This window comes from Mustela nivalis (genome assembly GCF_964662115.1).
Source record: "Mustela nivalis genome assembly, chromosome: 10".
Lineage (NCBI taxonomy): Eukaryota > Metazoa > Chordata > Mammalia > Carnivora > Mustelidae > Mustela > Mustela nivalis.
The window spans coordinates 4,796,236-4,821,993 of NC_139029.1; the positions used below are offsets into that span (position 1 = coordinate 4,796,236).

General features: G+C 40.8%; 1 protein-coding gene across 1 annotated transcript in view; it reads left to right on the forward strand.

Moving 5' to 3' along the window:
• PER3 (period circadian regulator 3) overlaps positions 1-24,918 on the forward strand; it is a 58,682-nt gene extending 33,764 nt beyond the window's left edge. Inside the window, 6 exon segments of the mRNA XM_082686553.1 lie at positions 103-275; positions 11,104-11,412; positions 11,416-11,769; positions 13,355-13,460; positions 23,632-23,812; positions 24,380-24,918. Of these exon segments, the coding sequence (XP_082542679.1) occupies positions 103-275; positions 11,104-11,412; positions 11,416-11,769; positions 13,355-13,460; positions 23,632-23,812; positions 24,380-24,692 (1,436 nt within the window). The 3' untranslated portion in view covers positions 24,693-24,918.
• The last annotated feature ends 840 nt before the right edge of the window (positions 24,919-25,758 follow it).

Sequence of the window (25,758 nt, forward strand, 5' to 3'; positions counted from 1 at the left end):
AAGTTTTAGCTCGTCAGTCACAAACATCTGCCAACTGAGTCTTCATTGTAAATTTCCTATGGGGATTTTTCTTTTCATTGTGACTTTCTCTTGTGCCCCCAGTGGTGTCTCAGATCCCAGCCATAGCCAACCTGGAGATGCCGACCACCAGGCGGCCCGCACTCGCTGCAGGAGGTACTCCGAGGACCCTGGCCCCCATGGCGCTTAGCCTGGGCTCTGGCCTGAACCAGTGCAGCTACCGCAGCACGCTCATTCCTGCCCCACCACCAGAGACAGGTGCCGCATTCACCTTCTGCTCTCAAGTACACTGGGCGGGAATTACACTACCGTGAGAAAACGAAAGCCCTTAACATCAGTTACTTAGGAATAACTTCTAAATTATAATTACATTTTCCTTTCTTTGACTCAGTTAAAGAACTTTTGGAAATACCGTCATGTTTATATTGGTTACATAGTTGGGACTGTATTTCTAAGTCATTGTCATTTGTTGTCACATCAGCTGATGTGTGGGAAGCACTTAGAAACAGTACCTGATAACATAGTAGTAAGTCCTCAGTGTTAACCATCACTAATGAAGTTTCCTGTGGGGCTGCATTAGGTTACTTTGTTGCTGCCCTTGAAAGAAGGTGTCCTTGTCAGACTCTGTGGTTGTGACTAGATTGACCAGTATACATCCACATTTTCCTATTGGCCTGGTGATAATGAGGAGGGTGTGTTTAAAATCTTTCAATAACATAATGACTTGGTAAATTATTCTGATGTCTTCTTTTTGTTCCTTTTTACTGCCTCCCATCCTTTGACTTTGTCATTATAACAATTTGGTGGACAAGAGCTGGTGACAAAAGTGTTAAATCAGGTTTTTCAGTTCCTTTACTAGTCTTCAGTGGCAGATCGTCAACACACGTGGAGCTGTTACTCTGTGCCGCCATCTCTCCCAAGTCCTTCATAGGAATTAACTCCCTTAATCCTCACACTGACCCTCGGAGATGGCGAGTATAGTGTTGACGTGTGGGCTGGGGGTCGGTGGGAAGACGCTGGAGGCACAGCTGTTGGGAGATTAGATTATGTTCCTAATAAACTGAAAATAGTTCTATCAGAGCTAAGCTTGTCCCTCAGGAAGGGGAAGATGCACATTTTTTAGTGTCACTTAATACTTTCAACTCCCATGTGGACATGCACTGCCCGTGCTAGTCCGTACGAGGTGGGTCTCATCCAGCAGGGAAAGATTTGTTTGATTATGCCTTTAAACGTTTTGTACTGTGGTATATATTACCATTTTGAAAGAACTCGTACTGAAGTCTTTAAGCTTTCATTTCAGGGAATATTTACTGATAATTGTTTCTCCCGATCTAAACCAGTCACAGCATCGGTGGCGCCACCTCTTTATTCCAAGGACAGTAAACAGAATCAGGAGATCTGTAGAGTATCCATATGACTTCTGCTTTCTGGAAAGCTTATATTCCTGTAGCTTATGCCGTGACTCTACTTATAAATGGGGTCTGAGGACTTTGACCACATATACATTTCCCTGCCAGTCATGATCTCCATTATGTATACAGAGCAGTTAGGGCATAAACAGGTTAAATCCCTTAACTTGCCCAAACTCAAACAGCAGATGAGTGGCAGAGTAGGGAATCCGACATTAATAAGTAGCCTCCAGAAACCATTTCATTAACACATATTTTTGAATCTGTAGTAGGGTCAAGTTGGAGTGTGAAATAAAGCCAGGAAATAATGTGTGATTTTAAGAAATACCCAAACCTAGGCGGCTCAGTCAATTAAGCATCCGACTCTTGGTTTCAGTTCAGGTCGTGATCTCAGGGTCATGGGATCAAGCTCTGCACTGGGTGTGGAGCCTGCTTGAGGTTCTCTCTCCCTCCTCTCTCTGCCCCCTCTGTCGCCCCACTCACATGCGTGCTCGCTCTAAGAAAAAATAATGAACACACAAAAGAAGGGCAGAAAAGGAGGAAGAGCGCAACAGCCATCACCACCAGAGGGCGTATGTCAAACGAATAATAATCACTCTAAACCCCGCTATGTCTACTCCCATTAAAAGGCAGAAATTGTCAGAACAGATTAAAAAAAGAAAAGAAAAGACCCAGCCGTATACAGTGGGGAATTACAGCTTAAATAAAAATCCACAAATGGATTGAGAACAAAAGGGGAAAGAAGCACAACACAAATGAGAAGCTTAAGAAGGCTGGCGAGGTCGTATGATTCAGACTTTAAGACAGGGTCTTCCCAGAGACCTTTCGTGGTGGCAAACTGTTCACCGGGGAGACACGGCAATCCAAATATATTATACATATTTGCTAATAACGAAGCTTCCAAGATAGGAGGTAAAAATAGAGTTAAAGAAAGAAATAGACTTTCCATAACCATAGTTGAGGAATGTAACACCCCTTCTGCATAGTTGATAAAACATCTAGATAGTTAAGTAAAATTTTAAAAAATCTGGACAGAAAATGAGTAAAGCAGATGATCTGAGTGATGCTGTCAACGACATTGACTAATTGACCTGAGAGAACACAGTACCCGATACTTGAACAATACTCATTCTTCTCAAGCGCTCACAATATGTTCGCTGAGATATAGAATATGTTGGGCTGTCATAGGTCTCAAATTTAAAATGACTAGGAATCCATGAAGCCATGTGGGGTTAGAGTTTTCCTGGCCAAGTGTTGAACAGCAGATTCAGTTTCTGCTGTAGACACAGGGCTGTTCAGGGTTTCTGTTTGTTGAATGAACTTAGTTTGTGTTTTTCAAAGAATTGGTGTATTTTGTCTATGTTGTTAGGTTTATTGGAATAAAAGTGTTCATGATGTTCCCTTATTCTTCTTTTGATACCTGTTAGATCTCTAATGATGCTCCTCTGTCATTTCTGAGCTTGGCCCCTTCTGTCTTTCTTTTCTCTTTCCCCTGATCTGTCTGGCTGGAGTCTGATTGATTTGATTGGACTTCTCAAAGCACAGGCTTACGATTGCACTGGCTTTGTTCATTGTTTTTCTGTTTGCTGCATCACTGACGTCTGCTCTGATCTTTGTTATTTCCTTTCTTCTGCTTACTTTGCTTTTATCTTCCTCTTCTTTTCCAGTTTTTCAACTGGAATAATCAGATGTCAGACATTTTTTTTTCCTACTGGAGTTTAATGTAAATTAAAATCTGCATCCCATACATTTTGATGGATTGTGTCATTTTCATCGTGTTCTGATACTGTCTACTACCCCCAGCTGTCTCCTTTGAAATCACTCATCATCACGTGTCTCTGGGTTTGTTTTTTATCATACATTACTTCAGCACCAAGATTTGGGGGTTTTCCACGGCTCTGTTACTGATTTCTAATTTAATCCCATTGTGGTCAGAGAAAATACAGAACCCGAATTTTTCTATATTTGTCAAGACTTGTTTTATGTCTGTGATATGGTTTCTCTGGATGACTGTTCTGTGCACACTGGGAAGAACGTTTATTCTGCTGCTGTTGGGTTGAATGTTCTCTGTGTAAACTAAGTCAGGGTGGTTGATACTGTTGTTCAGGTCCTGTCTGTCCTTACTAATTTTCTCAGTACTTGTTCTGCTTCAGAAGAACAGAGATCTCTGACCTTAACTGTGGATTTGTCTATTTCTTCTTGTGGTACTGCTGGTTTTTGCTTCATGCATTTTGAAAGCATTCTTATTTTGTGCACAGATGTTTAGAAGTGTCTTCTTGATGAATTGGCCTTTTTTTCTTGTGAAATGACCTTCTTTATCCCTTGTATATTCTCTGCCCTAAAATATACTTTGTCTGCGTGCCTTCAGGGCTCAATAATTTAAGCATCTGCCTTTGACTCAGGTCATGATCTCAGAGTCTGGGATTGAGCCCTGCATCAGGGTCCCTGCTCCATGGGGAACCTGCTTCTCCCTCTCCCTCTGCTTCTCCTCTCAGTGAATAAATAAAATCTTTTTTAAAAAAAATTAAAATAAAATACATTGTCTTGTATTAATGTATTCACTCTAGCATTTTTTTTAAATTAGTGCCAGCATGTTACATCTTTTCCTCCTTTTTACTTTTGACCTGGGTATGTTAATATTTAGAGTGGGCTTTGTTTTAGTAGTTGCCTTGGGGCTCCTGGTGTACACATTCGATTGTTCACAGCCCACCTTCTAGAAATATTATATCATTTCATGTATAGTACAAAAACCCAACAATAGGGTACTTCTGCTTCCCCCTTCTGGCATTTGTTTGTTGGCTTGTGTTTTCCTTCTACATATGTTGTAAGTCCCGCCCTACGCTGCTGTCATTCTTGTGTAGGTAGTGGTTATTTCTGCAACTGTTTACCCATGTAGTTACCTCTTCCAGTGGTTTCATTCTGTTTTGTAGACTCACCTGAGATCATTCTCCTTCTCCCTGCCTGAGTTTCTTAACTACTTCTTGTCCCATGGGTCTAGTGGTAGTGAAGCCTTTCTGTTTTCGTGTGTCTGAAAATGTCTTTGCTGTCCCTTCGTGGTGTAAAGGTTTGCTGGCAGAGCATAGAATTCTAGTTGGCAATTTCACCTTTCAGTACTTTAAAGATGTTGCTCCGCTGCTTCACAATGCCCTGTTTTCAATGAAATCTGCTATCCATGGTTTACTTGCAGCATGGCTTCTCTCTGGCTACTTGTAAGAGGTTCTCTCCTTTTTTTGTTAAGATTTTACCTGCCAGAGAGAGAAAGCAAGTGCTCGAGAACAAGCGTACAAAGGGGAAGCAGCAGGCACCCCGCTGAGCAGGGAGCTCAACATGTGGTCATGACCCTGGGATCATGACCTGAGCTGAAGGCAGACACTTAACCACTGAGCCAGATGTTCTTTTTATCACTGATTTGCACAGTTTGAGTATGATATGCCAAGATACCCTGTCCTGGTTCATTGAGCTTCTTGGATTTGTAGGTTTACAATTTCCAGCAAATTGAAAGTTTTCCCTCCCAATTTTTTCCAGTACTGCTCTCTCTCCTCTTTTCCTGCGACTAAAGTTACATGCATATAGGCCGCCTGTGGTTGTTCCACAGTCCACTGACACTGGGTTCAGTTTCCCAGTCTTTTTTCTCCTCCCCTAAATTTGATTTTGGATAGGCTCCTGCTGGGTCTTCAAGTTCGCAAATCTTTTCTAATGCGGTATCTGTCACTTGGATTTCCATTCAGTGTATTTCTCATCTCAGGTATTATAGTTTTCACTTTGAGAAGTTCTGTTCAGGCCTTTTCTTTTGTTACATCTTCCATGTCTCTGACACGTTTGATCTTCTCTCTAGCAGTGTGGAGTGCAGTATAGTAATTCCTAATGTCCATGTCTCTGATTCTGACATCTCTGCTAGTCCCAAGGCATTGACCGACTTTTCTCTGTCTTATGGGTTTTATTTTCCTTGCTTATTTGCATGCCTGGCAGTTTTGGATTGGATGCCAGACATTGTGAATGGGTGCTGATGAGTATCCATTCCCGTAAATATGGACGAGCTTTATTCTGGGACCCAGCTAAGTTACTTGGAAACAAATCATTCCTTTCAGGCTTTGCTTTTCAAATTTGTTAGGCAGAACCAGAGCAGTGTGTAGTCAGTGGCTAATTATTGTCTGCTACCGAGGCAAGTTCCTTTGGAGTACTGTACTCAGTGCCCCATGAGTTAGGAGATTTTCAGTCTGGCTGAGGGGAGCCCAGGCTATTCTCCATATAGTATGAGCTTCGGTGATTGTTCCTTCTCCCATGAGTACACTGGTGAATACACCAGGGGGTTCTGTCTGGCTGTGTGGAGCCCGCTATCTGCAGCTCTCCTCCCCAGTACTCTTCCCTCAAAACTCTAGCCACCAACCAGACTCTCGGCTTTGCCTTGTCAACTAAGGGGGTTCACAGGCTTCACCTGGTTTCCCCATCCTGTATCTCAGAAACTCTCAAGGCAGTAGGCTGGGGCAGCCCCAGGGCTCAACACGTTTGCCGCCCCCGCCTCAGGGGTCACTCTCCGTCGTTCACTGATGTTCAATGTCTTGGAACTTACTGGTTCACATGTTTTGTCCATTTTCTTAGTTGGTTCAGGCAGGAGGGTAAATCCGGTCCCTGTTACTCCATCTTGGCTGTGCTGTGTTGATTTAAATGAATCAGAGTGCACTTCTGGAAGTGGAGTGGGGCCAGGCACATCCATGCTGCCTGGATACTGCACAGAGGGGAGAGGTGGAAGGGATGTTGTGGGGAAGCCACTGTGTCCACCATGAAGTCTCTTGTACTGGGGAGAAGTAATATTTAGAAGCAACTCAAAGTCTGTCTACAGGTGTTTACTTGAATAAATTGTGGTATACACAAGAAATGGAAGCCTATGATACAGAAAAAGTATAAGATAGCTGTCATTGAACTGGTAGAAAGGATAGCATTAAGTGGAAAAAAAAACCCGCTATAGATAATGTACATATTACATGCCTTTGGGGTAAAAAATCTATATTCTTGCTTCTTTATAGGTACATAAGAAACTGGACTGATAGATAAAGATATAAAAGAAATGGTTTTCTGTGGTGAAAATAAAGAAGAACTAGGCATATAGTAGGCAAGGAGTGGGGAGGATTTAATGACTGCTTTTTCAAAGCTTGTTGATTTTTGAACCCCATGAATATATTACATATTTGAAAAATTAGTTCAAAGATAAAAACATTTTGGAAAAATCTACAGAGCTAAAATATTTACAGTAAGATTTTAATAAATACTCAATATACATATTGAGTATTACAACTCTGTAAAATATATATACAAGTGCACAAAGAGTATAAAGAAAAGCAGAAAAAGGAAACCAACTTATTTGCTAGGTTGATGAAGTTTTATATGCCTGCTGTTGTAATAATAGTTGTAAGAGTTTATTGAAAATAAGTTAAATTTAGTGAAAATAAATAAATGCAAATAATTGGTAACAATTAAAATGAAATCTATCAATGATTAACAAGGAAATAAGGGCTTTGAATGCCACACTGGACCAGATGGACTCCACAGATACATTCAGAACATTCTATCCTAAAGCAACAGAATATACATTCTTTTTAAGTGCACATGGAACATTCTCCAGAATTGATCACACACTTGGTCACAAATCAGGTCTTCAACTGGTACCAAAAGATTGGGATCATTTCCTGCATATTTTTGGACCACAGTGCTGAAACTGGAACTCAATTACAAGAGGAAATTCGGAAAGAACTCAAATACATGGAGGCTAAAGAGCATCCTACTAAAGAATGAATGTGTCAACCAGGAAATTAAAGAATTTTAAAAAATTCATGGAAACAAATGAAAATGAAAACACATCTGTTCAAAATCTTTTGGATGCAGCAAAGGTGGTCCTAAGAGGGAAGTGTATATACAAGGCATTGTATATAAGAGGGAAGTGTATATACAAGGCATTACAAGCCTTTCTTAAGAAACAAGGTCTCAAATACACAACCTAACTCTACACCTAAAGGAGCTGGAGAAAGGACAGCAAATAAAGCCTAAACTCAGCAGAAGAGAAATAATAAAGAGTAGAGCAGAAATCAGTGAAAGAGAAACCAAGGGAACAGTAGAACAGGTCAAGGAAAGTAGGAGCTGATTCTTTGAAAGAATAAGATTGATAAACCTCCAGTCAGACTTATCAAAAAGAAAAGAGAAAGGACCCAAATAAATAAAATCACAGATGAAAGAGGAGCAATCACAACCAACACCAAAGAAATACAAACAATTTTAAGAACGTATTATGAGCAACTATATGCCAACAAATTAGGCACTCTGGAAGAAATGGATGCATTCCTAGAGATGTATAAACTACCAAAACTAAAGGAAAATTGAAAACCTGAACAGACCCATAACCAGCAAAGAAATTGAAGCAGTCATCAAAAATCTCCCAACAGACAAGGGCCCAGGGCTAGATGGCTTCTCAGGGGAATTATATCAAACATTTAATGAATTAATGCCTATTCTTCTGAAGCTGTTTCAAGAAATAGAAATGGAAGGAAAACTTCCAAACTCATTTGATGAGGCCAGCATTACCTTGAACCCAAAACCAGACAAAAACCCCATCAAAAAGGAGTATTACAGACCAATATCCTTAATAAGCATGGATGTAAAAATTCTCACCAAGATTCTGCCAGCTGGCTCCAACAATACATTAAAAGGATAACTCACCACGACCAAGTGGGATTTATTCCTGGGCTGCAAGGGTAGTTCAACAACCACAAATCAGTCAATGTGATATATTATATCAATAACAGAAAGGACAAGAACCATATGATCCTCTCAATAGATGCAGAAAATGTGTTTGACAAACTATAGCATCCTTTTTTGATTAAAACTTTTCACAGTGTAGAGATAGAGGGAGTATACCTCAATATCATAAAAGCCATATATGAAAAGCCTGCGATGAATATCATTCTCAATGGAGAAAAGCTCTCATTTCCCCCTAAGGTCAGAAACAACACAGGGTTGTCTACTATCACCACTAGTACTAGAAGTCCTAGTCACAACAATCAGACAATGAAAGAAAAGAAAAGGCATCCAAATTGTCAAGGAAGAAGTCAACTCTCACTCTTCTCTGATGACATGATACTCTGTGGAAAACCCAAAAGACTCCACCCCAAATTGCTAGAACTCATACAGGAACTCATCAGAGTGGCAGGGTATAAAATGAATGCATGGAAATCAGATGAATTTCTATACCCTAATAATGAGACGGAAGAAAGAGAAATTAAGGAGTCATTCCCAATTACAATTGCACCCCAAACCATTAGATACCTAGGAATAACCCTCACCAAAGAGGCAAGGATCTCTACTCAGAAAACTATAGAAGACTCAGGAAAGAAATTAAGGAAGACACAAAGAGATGGAAAAATGTTCTATGCTCATGGATTGGAAGAATACTTATTGTTAAAATCTGTATGCTACCTGGAACAATCTACACATTCAGTGCAATCCCTCTCAAAATACCATCAACTGCTTTCACAGAGATGGAACAAATTATCCTAAAATTTATGAGAACCAGAAAGACCCTGAATAGCAGAGGAATGTTGAAAACAACCAAACCTGGTGACATCACAGTTCTAGACTTCAAGCTGTATTACAAAGCTGTAATCATTGAGACAGTATGGTACTGGTACAAAAACAGACACACAGATCAACAGAACAGAATAGAGAATGCAGAAATGGACCCTCAATTCTATGGCCAACAAATCTTCGACAAAGCAGGAAAGGATGTCCAATGGAAAGAAGACAGTCTCTTCAACAAATGATGTTGGGAAAATTGGACAGCCACATGCAGAAGAACAAAAATGGACCATTTCCTTACACCATTCATAAAAATACTCAACATGGATGAAAGACCTAAATGTGAGACAGGAATCCATCAAAATCCTTAAGAACACAGGCAGCAGCCTCTCTGACCTTGGCCACAGCAACTTCTTGCTAGACAGGTCTCCAAAGGTAAGAGAAACAAAGGCAAAAATGAACTATTAGGACTTCAAGATAAAAATCTTTTGCACAGTGAAGGTAACAGTCCACAAAACTCAAAGACAACGGACAGAATGGGAGAAGATATTTGCAAATGACATATCAGATAAAGGGCTAGTATCCAAAATCTATAAAGAACTTATCAAACTCAACACCCAAAGAACAAATAATCTAATCAAGAAATGGGCAGAAGAGAGGACAGACCTTTCTCTAAAGAAGACATCCACATGGCCAAAAGACACATGAAGAAATGCTCTGCATTAGGGGAATACAAATCAAAACCACAGTGAGACACCACTCACACCAGTCAGAATGGCTAAAATTAACAAGTCAGGAAATGACAGATATTGGCAAGGTTGTGGAGGAAGGGGAACCCTGCCACACTGTTGGTGGGAATGCAAGCTGGCGCAGCCACTCTGCAAAATAGTATGGTGGTTTCTCAAAAAGTTGAAAATAGAACTACCCTACGACTCAACAATTGCACTACAGGGTATTTACCCCAAAGACACAGATGTAGGGACTCGAAAGGGGACCTGCACCCCAATGTTTATAGAAGCAGTGTCCACAATAGCCAAAATATGGAAAGAGCCCAGATGTCCACAAATGGATAAAGAAGATGTGGTCTATATCTACAATGCAATATCATGCAGCCATCAAAAATGAAATCTTGGGGCACCTGGGTGGCTCAGTGGGTTAAAGCCTCTGCCTTTGGCTCAGGTCATGATCTCAGGGTCCTGAGATCGAGCCCCACATGGGGCTCTCTGCTCAGCAGGGAGCCTGCTTCCCCCCTCCTCTCGCTCTGCCTGCCTCTCTGCCTACTTGTGATCTCTATGTGTCAAATAAATAAAATCTTAAAAAAAAATGAAATCTTGCCATTTGCAATGACATGGGTGGAGCTAGAGTGTATTAGGCTAAGCAAAATAAGTTAGTCTGAGAAAGAATTATCACATGATTTCACTCATATGTGGAATTTAAGAAACAGAACAGAGGATCATAGGGGAAGAAAGGAAAAAAATAAAACAAGGTGAAACCTGAGAGGGAGACAAACCCTAAGAGACTCTTTTTTTTTTTTTTTTTCAAAGATTTTATAAATTTGTGTAAGTGCTGGGAGATGTGGAGTTTTGCTTTTAAGAAAGTGGAAGATGGGGGTGCCTGGGTGGCTCAGTTGGTTAGGCAACTGCCTTTGGTTCAGGTCATGATCCCAGGGTCCTGGGATCAAACCCCATGTCGGGCTCCTTGCTTGGCAAGGTGCCTGCTTCTCCCTCTCACTCTGCCTGCTTCTCTGCCTGCTTGTGTTCTCTCTCACTCTCTGTCAAATAAATAAAAATAAAATTTAACAACAACAAAAAAAAGTGGAAGATGATGATGGAATAAATTCATCTTAGCAATTTGTTATCAAAGATCTTTCTTAGATCCTGGATCTGAGAAGCTGATTTTCTAAGGAAAGTGATTGAGAGATACTGAAATAAGTTTACTTTACAACAGCTTTTATCCGGGATCTTGCTCATGTCTTCAGGAGTAGTGGGAGACATAGTTACTGTTGACAAGTGTCTCTTCTTTCCTAATCTATTTATAATTACCTGTCAGTGGCCTTCTTGTCTTCTTTTTTGGTTTGAGTTTTTAATAATATGCCTCCCTCTCTATGGTTGCGGGAGACTCTGCTTCCAAGCAGGCCGGGTCAGCTGGCTGCAGGAAGGGGAAGCCCGGGCGGAAGAAGCCGTCGGGGCCGTGGAACAGCAGGGACGCCCAGGACGCCTTCTGTCCCCGCTTGGGAGGAGACGGCCAGCACAGGCAGCCCTGGAGCCCTTCCCTCGCCTCCAGCCTTCCCTCCCCGGCTGCCTTGATGGCTCCCGACCTGGCTACTTACCTCGTCCCAGCCCTGCCTTCTGTGGGAAGAGATCATGCAGTGTCCCTGACCGCGCTCAATCGGCTGCCTAAGGCCACTTTATGGAATGACTTGTAGACTTTTCCTGCGCTCCCTTCTTCTTTAGATACTGTGATGACCATTTTCTTGCCTGATCCCCATGGCTGTCCCCTGTTGTCACCATCCTTCTGCCCATATGATTTCCTGGGAACAGCGGGCTCTTCTGGAACGCTGGCCTCACTATCTGCCGTTGCTCCACACCTGGAGCCACTGTCCTCTGTCCCCAGCCGGAGGCGGGCAGAGGGAAAATGGGAGATGCGGTGTGGAGAGCACCCCTGCGTTAACTCAGGGAGCAGCTCACCGCTACAGCTAAACTTACTGCAGGCAGACATGCTCGGATCTTGTGAATCTTCGGATCAGACGAGAAGGGATATTTGTCCGGAAGCAAAGTCTGTAAGTGACGCTAACCTCCAGCACATGAGCGAGAACATAAATGTGGGTCCTTGTTAAAATTAAGGCTCTTGCCCTGAGACCCAATACTGAAGGCTTAGTAGATAGTTGACTTCATGGCTGGGGTTGATGCAGCTTTGTGTTCCAGAAATATGTACTGTATCTGCCTGGCTCCGTTTCAAAAGCCGGAGTTAAAGAATCTGCTGTGTTCTGGTTTCTTAGACACTTTGTGAGGTTTGTTCCCAAAGTGCTGTCTTTCACGTTTTCTATGTGAACTGGGTTTCCACCCCCTGCCTTTTAAAATTTGATATCCAGGATGCCTCAGTTGATTAAGCGTCTGACTCGTGATTTCAGCTCAGGTCATGCTCTCAGGGTCATGAGATGGAGCCCCACGTCAGCCTCTGTGCTGAGCACAGTCAGCTTAAGTCTCCCTCTGCCCCTCCCCCTGCTCACACACACACATGCTCTGTCTCTCTCTAAAATAAAAAGAAATAAAATGTTTAAGAAAAATGATACCCAGTCATTAAACTTAACATACCCATTGCCTGTAAAATGTGTTTTCTTACTTACAACTGGGGTTGTGGGCGGTAAGGCAGGAGTAAACCATACTAACAAGACCCGATGGGAGTGAGTGTGTTCCTGCAGGCACGGCTGAGGGACACCAGCTATGGACTGAGCCGGGGAGTCCCTTTCTGCCCATGACTTCTCAGTAAAGCAGGCAACTTCTAGTCCCACACGAATGCACATCATTTTCAAAACCAAAAATTAAAATGGTCATTTTCCTTTAACTTTTTATCTCTTTTACCTAAAAATCATTCTCAGATGTATGTATCCAGTCAAACTTGGGAATAGGATATTCCTATATTTAGGTACAGGATTCAAGACAAGTGTGAATTTTTACAGTTTTTCTTCAGTCTTCTTTTCAAGGCATAATACCCCTTTTTGACAAATAGTCACAATCTGATGATCCAAAACAAGAAAATACGCTGAAATTTCAAAGCCTGATATTAGTGTCCTTAGAAATGTGCAGGCAGTGTGTGCCCGTGAGCGAAGCCGGCCTGTGCGGCAAGACAGGGACGCAGGTGCTCTGGCCCCGGTTCGGTGTGTTAGCCGAACCACGGCCGCCAGCCTCCCTTCTTCATTCCTCACTTGGAAAATGAAGAGATTAATCCTCGCTGCCTTATTCTGAGGCTTTATCGAAGTAATATTCCTATAATAATTCTTCCCATGCACCATAAGCTCAGGATAGCTGGACTTCTGCTTTGTTCATGACTCTAGTCCCAAGTTTTGAGAACAGTGCTTAGAACTTACAAAACGTGCAGTATATATTTTTGGAATGACAAAACAAAAAAGCATACAACCGTATGGAGCCTGGCGCTCAAAAACCAGCAGTATCTTTAGTATTACATAGAAAGGGAATATTACATGGAAAGGTAAAAGCCACATTCCTGGGGACAGGCTGCACTGTTTGATCTGTCCCTTCCGTCTGCACTTTATTCTGTTTAACGTGAAGTTGAAGATCTGCCAGTTATTTTGTAATAGGATGCTTGAGAGGTTAAAATCTTTCCTGTGTCCTGACTTCCTGCAGCGCGTCTCGGGCAGTCGTGGGAAGAGCAGCGGTTTTGCCGCGGGTGAGCTGTCCACGGCACTGCTCCACGAGGAGCCGCCGTCTGGAACGGGTTCTGCGGCATCAGGTAGTGGGTCGAAATGGTGAATTCTTTCAGCTCTGTGGCCAGCAGATCCCTGTGCGATGGGCCGTCTGGCTTTGGCACTGGTGTGGAAATAAAGTATTTTTTCTTTTTTTTTATGAACTTTTTGGGGTCCATATACACACAATAGAACTCACCAAATTTGGGTATACAAGACAAGAATCCTGACAAAAACATACGTGAGTGTCAGAGCACCACAGTTAGCACGGAGGACGTTTCCCTCGCCTGGAGGCGTTCTCGTGTGACCCGGTAGACTCGGCTTCTGCCCTGATGCTCCAGCTCCCGGCAGCCGCCGATTCGCTTCCTAGCACGACCGTTTTGGTTTTTCTATAATGTCGTGTCAGCCGAAGGGTCCAGCTGCAGCCTTTCGCATTCAGGGCCTCCCAGTTAACACGGTGCTGCCGAGGACGGATCCTGACTGGTGCCTGTCGGTTGCTTGTCCCTTCTTAGGACCGGGCAGGGTTAGATTGTGCGGAAGTCCGTCCCCTGCATGGTGGTCATTCAGGTGCTTCCCGGTTGGGGCTGTCAGGAATCATGCTGCTGGGCCATTGGAGCCTGCGGCCCTTCGTGGACGTAGGTTTTCCATTTCTATTCGGTGAATATCTAGGGATGAAATTGCTAGGCTGTGTATTAAGTGTATGGTTAACTTTATTTTTATTTTGAAGTCTGGTTTGCACGCAATGCTCTGTTAGTTTCCAGTGTACGACATAGTGATTCAACAATTCTGTCCATTATGCGGTGCCTTGTGTGGCACGTTTCATCTCTGTGACTTCCTTGTTTACGACTGGAAGTTCGCGCCTCTTAATCCTCTCACCTATGTTGCTTCTCCCCCAAGCCTCTGCCCTCTGGCAACCACTAGTTCTTTATATGTATGATCTGTTTCTACTTGGTTGGTTGGTTCTTTTGTTTTTTAGATTCCACATACAAGTGATACAAGTTGTGTCTTCTCTGTCTGACTGACTTCACTTCGTATAATGCCCTCTACGTTATCCATGTTGTTGCAGCTGACAGGATCTCATTCTTTTTTGAAGGCTAAGTAACATTCCAGTGCATGTGTGTGCACACGCATGTACACATGTGTGCGTGTGTGTGTGTGTGTGCATGTGTGCTCATCACATCTCTTTTTTTAAGGTTTTTAATTCCAGCATAATTGTAGTCATATACTATACTATACTATATAGTGTATATACTATATACTATAACTAGTAACGTACAGTATGAGGTTAGTTTCACATGTACAATAATAGTGATTCAACACTTCCCTATAATACCCAGTGCCTGTCACAGCAAGCATACTCCTTAACCCCCATTCCCTATGTCTCCCCATCCCCCACCCATCTCCCCTTTGGTGACCATCAGTTTGTTCTCTGTAAAGAGTTTGTTTCTTTGGTTTGTCTCTCTTTTTTTTCCTCCTTGGTTCTTTTGTTTCTTAAATTCCACATGAGTGAAATAATATGATACTTGTTTCTGTCTGACTTATTTTGTTTAGGTTTCTACTCTCTGGCTCCATCCATGTTGTCACAAATGGCAAGATTTCATTCTTTTTTATGGCTGAGTAATATTCCATTGTATATATATATGCTGCCTCTTCTTTATCCTTTCATCTGTTGATGGACACTTAAGCTACTTCCGTATCTTGGCTATTGTAAATAATGATACAGTGAACATGGAGGTGGATATATCTTTTCAAATTAGTGTTTTTGTGGAGGTTCTTTAAAATTTTATTCATTTATTTGAGAGAGAGAGCGAGCAGGAGCAGAGGCAGAGGGAGAAGCAGACTCCTCACTGAGCAGGGAGCCTAACATGAGGACTGATCCTAGGCCCCTGAGATCACAACTTGAGCTGAAGGCAGAGGCTTAGCTGACTGAGCCACCCAGACACCACAATGGGATTATTTTCTTAATTTTTCTTTTGGCTGCTTCATTATTAGTATATAGAATGAGACAGATTTCCCTGTATTAATTTTGTGTCTCACAACTTTACTGAATTTATTTTTTCTAATAGTTTTTTTTTTTTTTTGTAGTCTTTGGGGTTTTCTATATATCGTATCATGCAAATAATGATGTTTTATTTCTTCCTTGCTAATTTGGATGCCTTTGATCTCCTTTTCTTGTCTGATCGCTAAAACTAGGATTTCCAGTACCATGTTGAATAAGAGCGGGGGTGGGACACCTGGGTGGCTTAGTTGGTTGAGTGTCTGCCTTCAGCTTGGGTCGTGATTCCAGGGTCCTGGGATTGAGTCCCACGTCAGGCTCCCTGCTTAGCAGGGAGGCTGCTTCTCCCTCTACTTACTGCTCTCCCTTCTTGTGCATGCTTACTCTCTCTCTCTCTCTCTCTGACAAATAAATAAATAAATGAGATCTTGAATAAAAAGTTGGGGCATCTTTGTCTTGTTTTTGATCTTCACCATCAAGCATGATGTTAGCTGTGGGTTTGTGGCCTTTATTATGTTGAGGTATGTTCTCTCTAAACCCACTTTGTTGGGAGTTTTTATCGTGAATGGAGGCTGAATTTTGTTAAATGCTTTTTTTACAATTATTAAGAGGATTGTGTGGTTTTTATCCTTTATTAGTATGGTATATATCATGTTGACTGATTTGCAGATACTGAACTATCCTTGCATTTCTGTAATAAATCCTACTTCATCATGGTGAATGATCCTTTTAACATATTGTTAATTCAGTTTACTAGTATTTTGTTGAGGATTTTTGCATCATCAGGGATATGGACCTGTAGTTACTTGTTTTGTAGTGTCTTTGTCTGGACTTGGTATCAAGGTAATGCTGTCCTCATAGAATGAATTTGAAAGCTTTCCTTCCTCTTTGATTCTCTGGAATAGTTTGACAATACAAGGTATCAGCTCTTCTTTAAATGTTTGGTAGAATTAGGAGTACCTAGCTGGCTCAGGCAGTGGAACATGCGACTCTTGATCTCAGGGTCATGAATTCAAACCCCACATTGGGTATAGAGATTGCTTAAATAAATAGAACTTTTAAAAAATTTTTTAATAAATGTTTGGTAGAATTTACCTGTGAAGCCATCTGGTTCTGAACTGTTGTTGGTGGAAGGGTTTTGATTACTGATTCATTTTCATTACAAGTAATCAGTCTGTTCAGATTTTTATTTCTTCCAGATTTTGTTTTCGAAGTTTGTATGTTTTTAGGAATTTATCCATTTCTTCCAGGTTGTCTAACTTATTGCATATGATTTCTTGTAGTAGTGGCTTTTAATCTTTTGTATTTTTGTGGTGTCAGTGGTTACTTCTCTTTCTTTTCTGATTTTATTTATTTAATTCTTCTTTCTTTTTTCTTCATGAGACTGACTAAAGTTTTAGCAGTTTGTTTTTTTCTTTTCAAAGAACCACCTCATGGTTTCATCAATCTTTTCTCTGTTTTCTTTTTAATTTTTTTTAATTTTAGATTTTTTTTTTTAATTTGTCAGAGAGAGAGAGCGCGCGCGAGCAAGCACAGGCAGACAGAGAGGCAGGCAGAGGCAGAGGGAGAAGCAGGCTCCCTGCCGAGCAAGGAGCCCCATGTGGGACTCGATCCTAGGACACTGGGATCATGACCTGAGCCCAAGGCAGCTGCTTAACCAACTGAGCCACCCAGGCGTCCCTTTTCTCTGTTTTCTTAGTCTCCATTTCATGTAGTTCCACTTTGATCTGTATTTTCTTCTCCCTACTAACTTTGAGCTTTTTTTGCTCTTTGTTTCCTTTAGGTGTTATAGCTATATTGTTTTGAGATTTTTCTTGTTTCTTGAGGTAGTCCCTTATTGCTATAAAATTGCCTCTTAGAACTGCCTTTGCTGCTTCCCATAGGTCCATTGTGTTTACGTTTTCATTTGTCTCCATGTGTTTTTTTATTTCCTCTTTGATTTAACAAATTAGTTTTTTAGTAGTATGTTATTTATCCTCCACGTATTTGTGTTTTTTTCCCAGTTTTTTCCTGATAATTAATTTCAAGTTTCATATTATTGTCAGAAAAGATGTTTGATATGATTTCAGTCTTTCTAAACTTACTGAGATATGTTTTGTGGCGTAACATGTGATCTTGCCTGGGGAATATTCCATATGCACTTGAAAAGAATGTATATTCTGCTGTCTTTGGATGGAATGTTCATATGTATCTGTTAAGTCCTGTGTGGTCTAATGTCGTTCAGAGCCATTGTCTCTTTTCGTCTGATTTGTCTTTTAAGTGGGGTGTTAAAGTTTCCCAATATTATTATATTATATATCATATATAATGTGTTATATGTTAATAATATATTAATAAATATTATATATGTTATTATATTCCCAATATTATGTAATTTTACTATTGTCAGCTTCTCCCTTTATATCTATTAATATTTGTTTTGTATATTTAGGTGTTCCTAGGTTGAGTACACAGGTATTTACAAGTGTTATAGCCTCTTGTTGTATTGAGCCCCTTATCACTATGTAATGCTCTTCTTTGTCTCTAGTCACTGATAGTCTCCTATTTCTTTTTGAAGTTTTATAGCTTTATCTTTTTTTTTAAAGATTTTATTTATTTAATTGACAGGCTGAGATCACAAGTAGGCAGAGAGGCAGGCAGAGGCAGAGAGAGAGAGGCAGGCTCCCTGCTGAGAAAGGAGCCTGATGCGAGACTCGATCCCAGGGCCCTGGGATAATGACCTGAGCTAAAGGCAGCTGCTTAACCAACTGAGCCACCCAGGCATCCCTATAATTTTATCTTGTTAAACAAAAACATTTAACTGAGTAAATGTGAAGATCAAATTGGCTTTGTTCAATGTTTCATGAATTGAGCAACATCCCATCTAGTAAAAGAAAGGCGTTCTGAAGAGCTAAATGGAAAGGGTTTTTTTGTTGTTGTTTGTTTATTTTTATTGTTTTTTGAGTTTGGGTTTTGTTTTTGTTTTTGTTTCGTTTTTTGTTTGGCAGAAAGGAGACAGGAAAAGGAAGTTACTACTAGTAAAGGATGCATTATTTCAGGCAAGGTCACAGTCCTAAGGGAAATGGAGGGGTTTATCAGGCGATTTATCTCATTAGTCCTGACCAGGTAATTCCCTGTGGATTGGTTAAGAGTTATACTCCTGGGAACGTGAAAATGCAGTTAGGTTAGTATTAAGTCTTGGTTTGTTGATATAGGCCAAGCACAAGTGACTCCATTTGGGGCTTGTTGTTGTCTTTTTTTTTTTTTTTTTTTTTTTTTGAGAGAGAGAGAGAGAGAGAGAGAGAGAGGAGCATATATATGCACAAATGGGTGGGGGCTGGGGCACCAGGAGAGGGAGAGAGAGAATCCCAAGTGTGGGGCTCGATCTTACAACCCTGAGCCAAAGTCAAAAGTTAGACACTTAACTGATTGAGGCATTCAGGGGTCCCTGTTGTGTCTTTTTAAAAAAAAATTTTTTTTAAATATTTTATTTATTTATTTAAGAAAGTACGAGCAGGGGGAGGAGCAGAGGGAGAGGGACAAGCAGACTCTGTGCCAAACACGGAGCCAATGTGAGGCTTGATTCCACAACCCTGAAATCACAACCTGAGCCAAAATCAAGAGTCCCACGCTTAACCAACTGAGCCACCCTTTTTTAACAATCTTTGGTAGCTAGGTCTGTGATCCATTTTTAGTCAATTTTTATATGTGGTATGCAGTAAGGGTTGATATACCTTCTTTGTGTTTGGCGCTCCAGTTGTTCCTGTCCCATTTGTTGAAAAGATTAGTCTTTTCCCCTGTTGAATTACTTTGACACCTTTGTTGAAGATAAACTGGCCATACAGGTTGGATCCATTTGGAGACTCTCTTTTCTATTTATCTTTATGGCTAGCTTTATGGTAATACTATATTCTTTTGAGTAATAGAGCTTTCAAATAAGTTTTGAAATCTGATAGGATAATTCTGCCAACTTTATTCTTATTTTCAAAGTAATTTTGCATAGTATAGGTTCTTTGTCCATATAAATTGTAGAATCAGTTTCTTAGTTTCTACAGAAAGTCCTGCTGAGATATTTATTGACATCATGTTGAATCAGTAGACCAGTTTGGAGAGAATTATCACCCTAATAGTACTGAGTCTTCTAATCCACAAGCATAATGTGTTTCTTATTTATGTAGGTATTTAATTTTTCTCAGCAGCATTTTGTAGTTTTCAGGGCACAAGTTCTACACATACTTCACTAAATTTATCCTAAGGATTTCGGTTTTTTATGCTATTGTAAAGGGCATTGTAAAATTTAAATTTCCAAGTATTTGTTTTTGACATATAGAAATCTAATTGAATTTTTATTTTGAGCTTATATTTTGCTATCTTGTTAAACTCATTAGTTTTAGTAGCTCTTTTGTAGATTCTGTAGGACTTTTCTATACAGACAGTCTTGTTTTTCAAATAAAGCTTACTTCTTCTTTTCTGATCTGTATGTCTTTATTTAGGACTGTTAGAACCCCTAATATTGAACAATAAATGGTGAACTAATACCTTTATCTTATTAGCAGTCTTAGGGGAAAAGCAGGGAGAATTTCACCATTAAGTATGATGTTAAATGTAGGTTTTTCTTAAATGTCTTTTATTAGTATAGCTGAGGAATTCTTTTCTATTGCTAATTTGCTGAAATGATTTTTCTGCGTCTTTATGTTTCTTCTCCCTTATTCTGTTAAGATAGTGAATTATACTAATTTTCAAATATTAAACCTTGTATTTGGTCATGCTATTTTATCCTTTATATATATGGATATAATATATATATATACACACACATATTTTAGATTTCATTTATTTATTTGATATATATTTATATATATTTATATATGTGTACATATGTGTGTGTGTATATATATATATATATATATATATATATATATTAGATTTTATTTATTTATTTATTTGACAGAGAGGGAGATCACAAGTTGGTAGAGAGGCAGGCAGAGTGGGGGGGGGGAGCAGGCTCCCTGCTGAGCAGAGAGCCCAATACGGGGCTGATCCCAGGACCCTGAGATCATGACCCAAGCCAAAGGCAGAGGCTCAACCCACTGGGCCACCCAGGCACCCCTATCCTTTTTATATATTGTTGTATTCTCTTTCTAAGATTTTGGTAAGGATTATCATTTCTAAGATTTTGGTAAGGATTATCATACTATTAAAGGAAATATTGGCCCTTTGTCTTCTTTTCTTGTAATATCTTTGTCTGGTTTTGGTATCAGGGTGATGCTGGTCTAAAAAATAAGTTGAGAACTGTTCCCTCTCTTCTCTTTTCTGGAAGAGTTTATATTGAAATGATATTATGTCTTCCTTATATGTTTGGTAGAAGTCACCAGTATAGCTGTCTGGGCCTGAAGTTTTCTTAGGAGAAGGTTTTTGGCAACAAATTTAATTTCTTTTATATATATGGGCTACTCAGTTCATCTCTATCTTTTTTTTTTTAAAGATTTTATTTATTTATTTGACAGAGAGAAATTACAAGTACACTGAGAGGCAGGCAGAGAGAGAGAGCGAAGGAAGCAGGCTCCCTGCTGAGCAGAGAGCCCGATGCGGGACTCGATCCCAGGACCCTGAGATCATGACCTGAGCCGAAGGCAGCAGCTTAACCCACTGAGCCACCCAGGCGCCCCAGTTCATCTCTATCTTTTTGAGTGATGTTTGTGATTTGTATCTTTCAAGGAGTTTGTCCATTTCATCTAAGTTGTTGAATTTATTGACATAAAGTTGTTTATGATATTTCCTTATCCTTTTAAAGTCTGTAGAATCTATAGTAAAGTCTTCTCTCTTATTACTGATACTAATTTTTTTCTGATTGTTCTGGCCCTATGGTTCCCTATTTTATTAACTTTTCAAAGAAGCAATTTTGATTTTACTGGGGTTTATTTTCCTACTGTTTTCTGATTCTGTATCTTATCAATTTCTGCTCTAACCTTTATTATTTTCTTTTGTTTACTTTGGAATTTTTTTTGTTCTTTTTCTGATTTCTTAACCTTAGAGCATTGCTTTGGTACTCTTTTTTTCCTTCCTAAATATATACAATTGATGCTTTAAAAAAAAAAGATTTTATTTATTTATTTGACAGAGAGAGAGATCACAAGCAGGCAGAGAGTTAAGCAGAGAGAAAGGGGGAAGCAGGCTCCCTGCTGAGCAGAGAGCCTGATGTGGGGCTTGATACCTGGACCCTGAGATCATGACCTGAGCCGAAGGCAGCAGCTTAATCCACTGAGCCACCCAGGTGCTCCCCAATTGATGCTTTTAATTTCCCTTTAAACAGGAGTACATTCCTCAAATTTTGATGTATTTTCATTCAGTCCAAAATATCTTACAATTTCTATGTTTTCTTTTCTGGCCATGAGTTATAAAAATGTTTTTAATTTTGTAATATTTGGTTTTTGCCCCAGGTATTTTATTGGTTTCTAACTTAATTACAGTCAGAAAACATAGTCTATATTTTTAAAAATTCACTGAGACTTATTTAATGGTCCAGTATTTGGTCCATTTTGGTAAAAGTTTCATGTGCACATTGAAAAGCATGTGTGCTTTTCACAAAAGAAATCTCTTCTATAAATGTAAGTCACATCAAGTTAGCTAATAATGTTGATCTAGTCTTCTGCATTCTAACTGATTTTCTGTTTTATCAGTTACAGAGACAGAGCTGTTAAAATGGCCAACTACAGTTTTGAATTAGCCTATATCTTATGTTTCAGTTTTTGCTTCATGTATTTTAATGCTTTTATGAAGTACATACACATTCAAGATTGTTAGTCCCTTTTGATTAATTGATCTCTTTATAATGGAATGTACTTTGCTTTATATCTACTTAAATATTGGTATATCCACTCCAGCTTTATTTTGATTAGTGTTTATCTGGCATATTTTTTCCATTTTTTTTCTCTTATCTGTATATTTAAAATTGTTTTCTGATAACCAGCATATGGTTGGGTGTTGATTTTTTAATTCATATTATGGCCCCTGCCTTTTAATTAGAATACTTAGACCATTTACATTTAATGTGATTATTTATATGGTCATGTGTAAATCAAATCTTCTATCTTGCTGCTTATTTTATGTTTTTCTTCTCTGCTCTTTTTTTTCCTCCTCCCTCTTTCTTTTTGATAATTATGTATTTTTAATGATTATTTTTTCTCTCCATTGCTGGCTTCTCAGCTATACCTCTCATCTTTTCTTTTTTAGTCATTACTCTAAGATTTACAAGTTCATTTTTTATCTAGCATAGTTAACCTTCAGACCTTATATGTATTACATCACTTTATGTCTAAGAACCTTAAGAGTACTTCCATTTCCCCTTCATGTTCTGTGCTATTTTTGCTTACAAAGAAATATTATTTCTACATGTATTATAAACTCCACAATAAAATTGTTATTGTTGTTGTTTTAAACAATTATCTTGCAAGATAAGAAAAGAATGATCTGCAAAGCTCCATGACAGCCATAAAGGGATGGGCCTTTATGGATGGATGGATGGATGGATGGATAGCTTCTCTGCTATAACAGGAATAAGTGAGGAAAGAGTATAGATATGAGCAAGCTTACAAATAGTGTCAGGATAATGAATTCTGTTTCTAACAGATAAGAGTGAGGGAATGGAGGCCTGGGGCAGGCTGGCGTGCTGGCTGGAAACCATTGCAGAATTACCCAGCATCTGGATGATCCTTTTTGTGATGATGAACCAACGTATCCTATTATATATGACTTTGCTCCATATCTTTGGCTACTAGGGTTGACATAAGAATAGAATTCACAGTTGGCTTTATGAGCATTGACATTTGGGTAGTTGTGAGAAGTCAGAGGGAAGAAGAAATCTTGCAGAGCACGTGACTGAATGATGAGCACTGGGCTCTGAGCTGAAGGGCCAAGGCATGGTTTCAGATTTGTACGTGGTTCACTCGAACAAGCAGATGAGCTAGTAAAGCTGAGTGGGGGTGTAGCGATTGGGAGATGGAGTTGACGTGGAGCAGCTGCAATGAAAAGGAGCGAGGTATGGCCTTGACCACACTCATCACGGGAGGAGGGACGGGGATCTAGGGAAGGCGGAGGAGCCAGGAGGTGAGGTCACCCAGGACCGTGGCTGGGCTGTGTGGGGACAGACTGTCAGCTGGTGCCAGACTCTTTGAGGAGGAAGTTTGGCAAATCGGCCCCCAAGAGGTATCTGCTAACCTGTAGCTGTTGCTGATCTGTGACAGGAAGCAGGGACAGTAGTGTGGACTTCGCTAGTACTGATTGTCCTGAAACCACCTCCAACGGGCAGCAGTCTGAGGATGCACAGGAAGAGGAAACATTTCCTGGTTTAGCTGACGAGGCCATGTGGAGAAGGAGAAAGCAAACTCCTGAGCGCGCTCTCATGACGTACCAGGTACCTGAGAGGTAAGAGCACACTTTAGGAGGCCCACTTTTATGAGTTTTATTTAATGATTTCTTAAGTATGTTGGTTAATACAAGATGATTTTCAAATTGTGTTTTTATACATGCTCTTAGAGAACCAGATTTTATGGATGATTCATTCACTCATTTGAAGTCAGATGATGAGTAGGCCTAGGACAGCGGCCACGGTGGCGGTGCCCCACACACACTCCGGTCCACACTGAACCCACATGTGCATCATGAGACCAGAAAGCCGTCAGACAGCGCTTCTAAGAGGGCGCAGAAGTACCAGAACTTCTCTCTCTAGACTCTGAATTTTTCTGCATTCTGCAAGAGAGGAGCTCAGGGAAATCTGTTTCCTCTCAAGCGCTGTGCAGATGCTTTCTTTCCACCAAGAAAAAGTGCTCTAGCTTCACCCATTGACCAATAGTGGATTCTGTTATTTTTTAATATGTGCATTATATATTAGCAAGAGATAGAAAGTATATCGCAAGCCCAGAATTGCTTTTCTTGGATGACGGAAGAACCCTGTGCCTTATTTCAGGACTAAGGTTGCTCGTTTGTCCTCAGGGTGACAAAGGCTGTACTGAGAGAGGACCTGGAGAAGCTGGCGGGCCTGCGGGGGCGGCAGCCCAGGTTTTTATGTGGCCAGAGGGAGGAGCTGGCCAAGGTGCACTCTTGGATTCAGAGCCAGACTGTCCCTCAAGGAGTAGACATCCAAGTAAGCGCAGTGACAACAGCTGTGCTGTATGATGTCTCTCTGTGCCAGGCAGTGCCTGAGGCACTTAATATACATTGCACCATCCCACTGAAAGTTACAGTCCTCACAGATGCTTCTACCTCACCAACGAGCAGCAAAGTAATGTGTACAGATGTTAAATAATTTATTTACGGTCGCACAGCCCCCCTGATTTTGAATGCCGGTCTTTGGAGTGCAAGTGTGCTTCCTGGTTGGAATGCTGCAGGGCCCCTGCTTTGAAGTATGGCTGACAGGGAGGCGAGGAGTAAGAGATGCGCATTTCAGATATGCAGGCGTGTTTGAACGGAGATCACACTCAAGATGCGGGATCCACACTGGAGGGAGTATTCATAGCTAGCAGGATTTTCCATGAGGCATGGCGCATGCGAGTGGGCTGGCAGTGGAGCTCTGGTTTGCCCGTGGCCCCTGTGGTGGCTCTGTGGAACCTTTGTGACACTTGTACCAGGAATGAGGGCTTTATTCCCTCAAGTGTCAAGCTGTGGATGTGGGAGGTGACAATGTGGGGAGTTACAAACGATAGCAAGAGAAGAAAGCTGGGTGTTCAGAACAGTGTGGTGTCAAGGCTGCAGAAGTAAACAGGTGCCCCCCCTTTAAAGAAGAACAGAGCGCGTTCCCGCAGCGGCGTCTGGTTAGATGTGGCTTTCCTGAAAAGCAGGAGCTGCGCCCGCTCCTCATTTCAAGTGTCTTCATTCTTAAAACACTATTTTTATGCTTTTTGAATAGGAGAGTAAACGAATGAGCCCCAAAGTGATTTAAGCAACAATTGTGTAAACAATTGTCCTCTTCCTTCTCACAACAGTTAGGAATGAACTGTCACATGGGCTCCTCTCAGACACACAGTGGATAAACTGGGGACTAGACGTAAGGTACCTGGCCAGCATTTTACTGATTCAATCCTTCCAGATGACATTTCGTCATGCTGCCCACTCTTGTTCTTTCTCGGAGGGCTATGTCACTTGCGAAAGCCAGGACTCCCGGGGCGACACCACGAAACCCTGTGGTCAAGCTCCAGCAGCAAACAGCAGATGAGCGGCCGCGGAGGCGCCCCCGCGGGGACCCGTTGGACAACCAGACTTCTTGTGCGGGACGGGAGGGAGGTGTTGTGAGAAATAAAGTCTCCTCGTTCCCCATCCCCCCCCCCAAAAAAAAGACTCTAAGTGACCATGAACTTGTCACTGAATGTTACTGT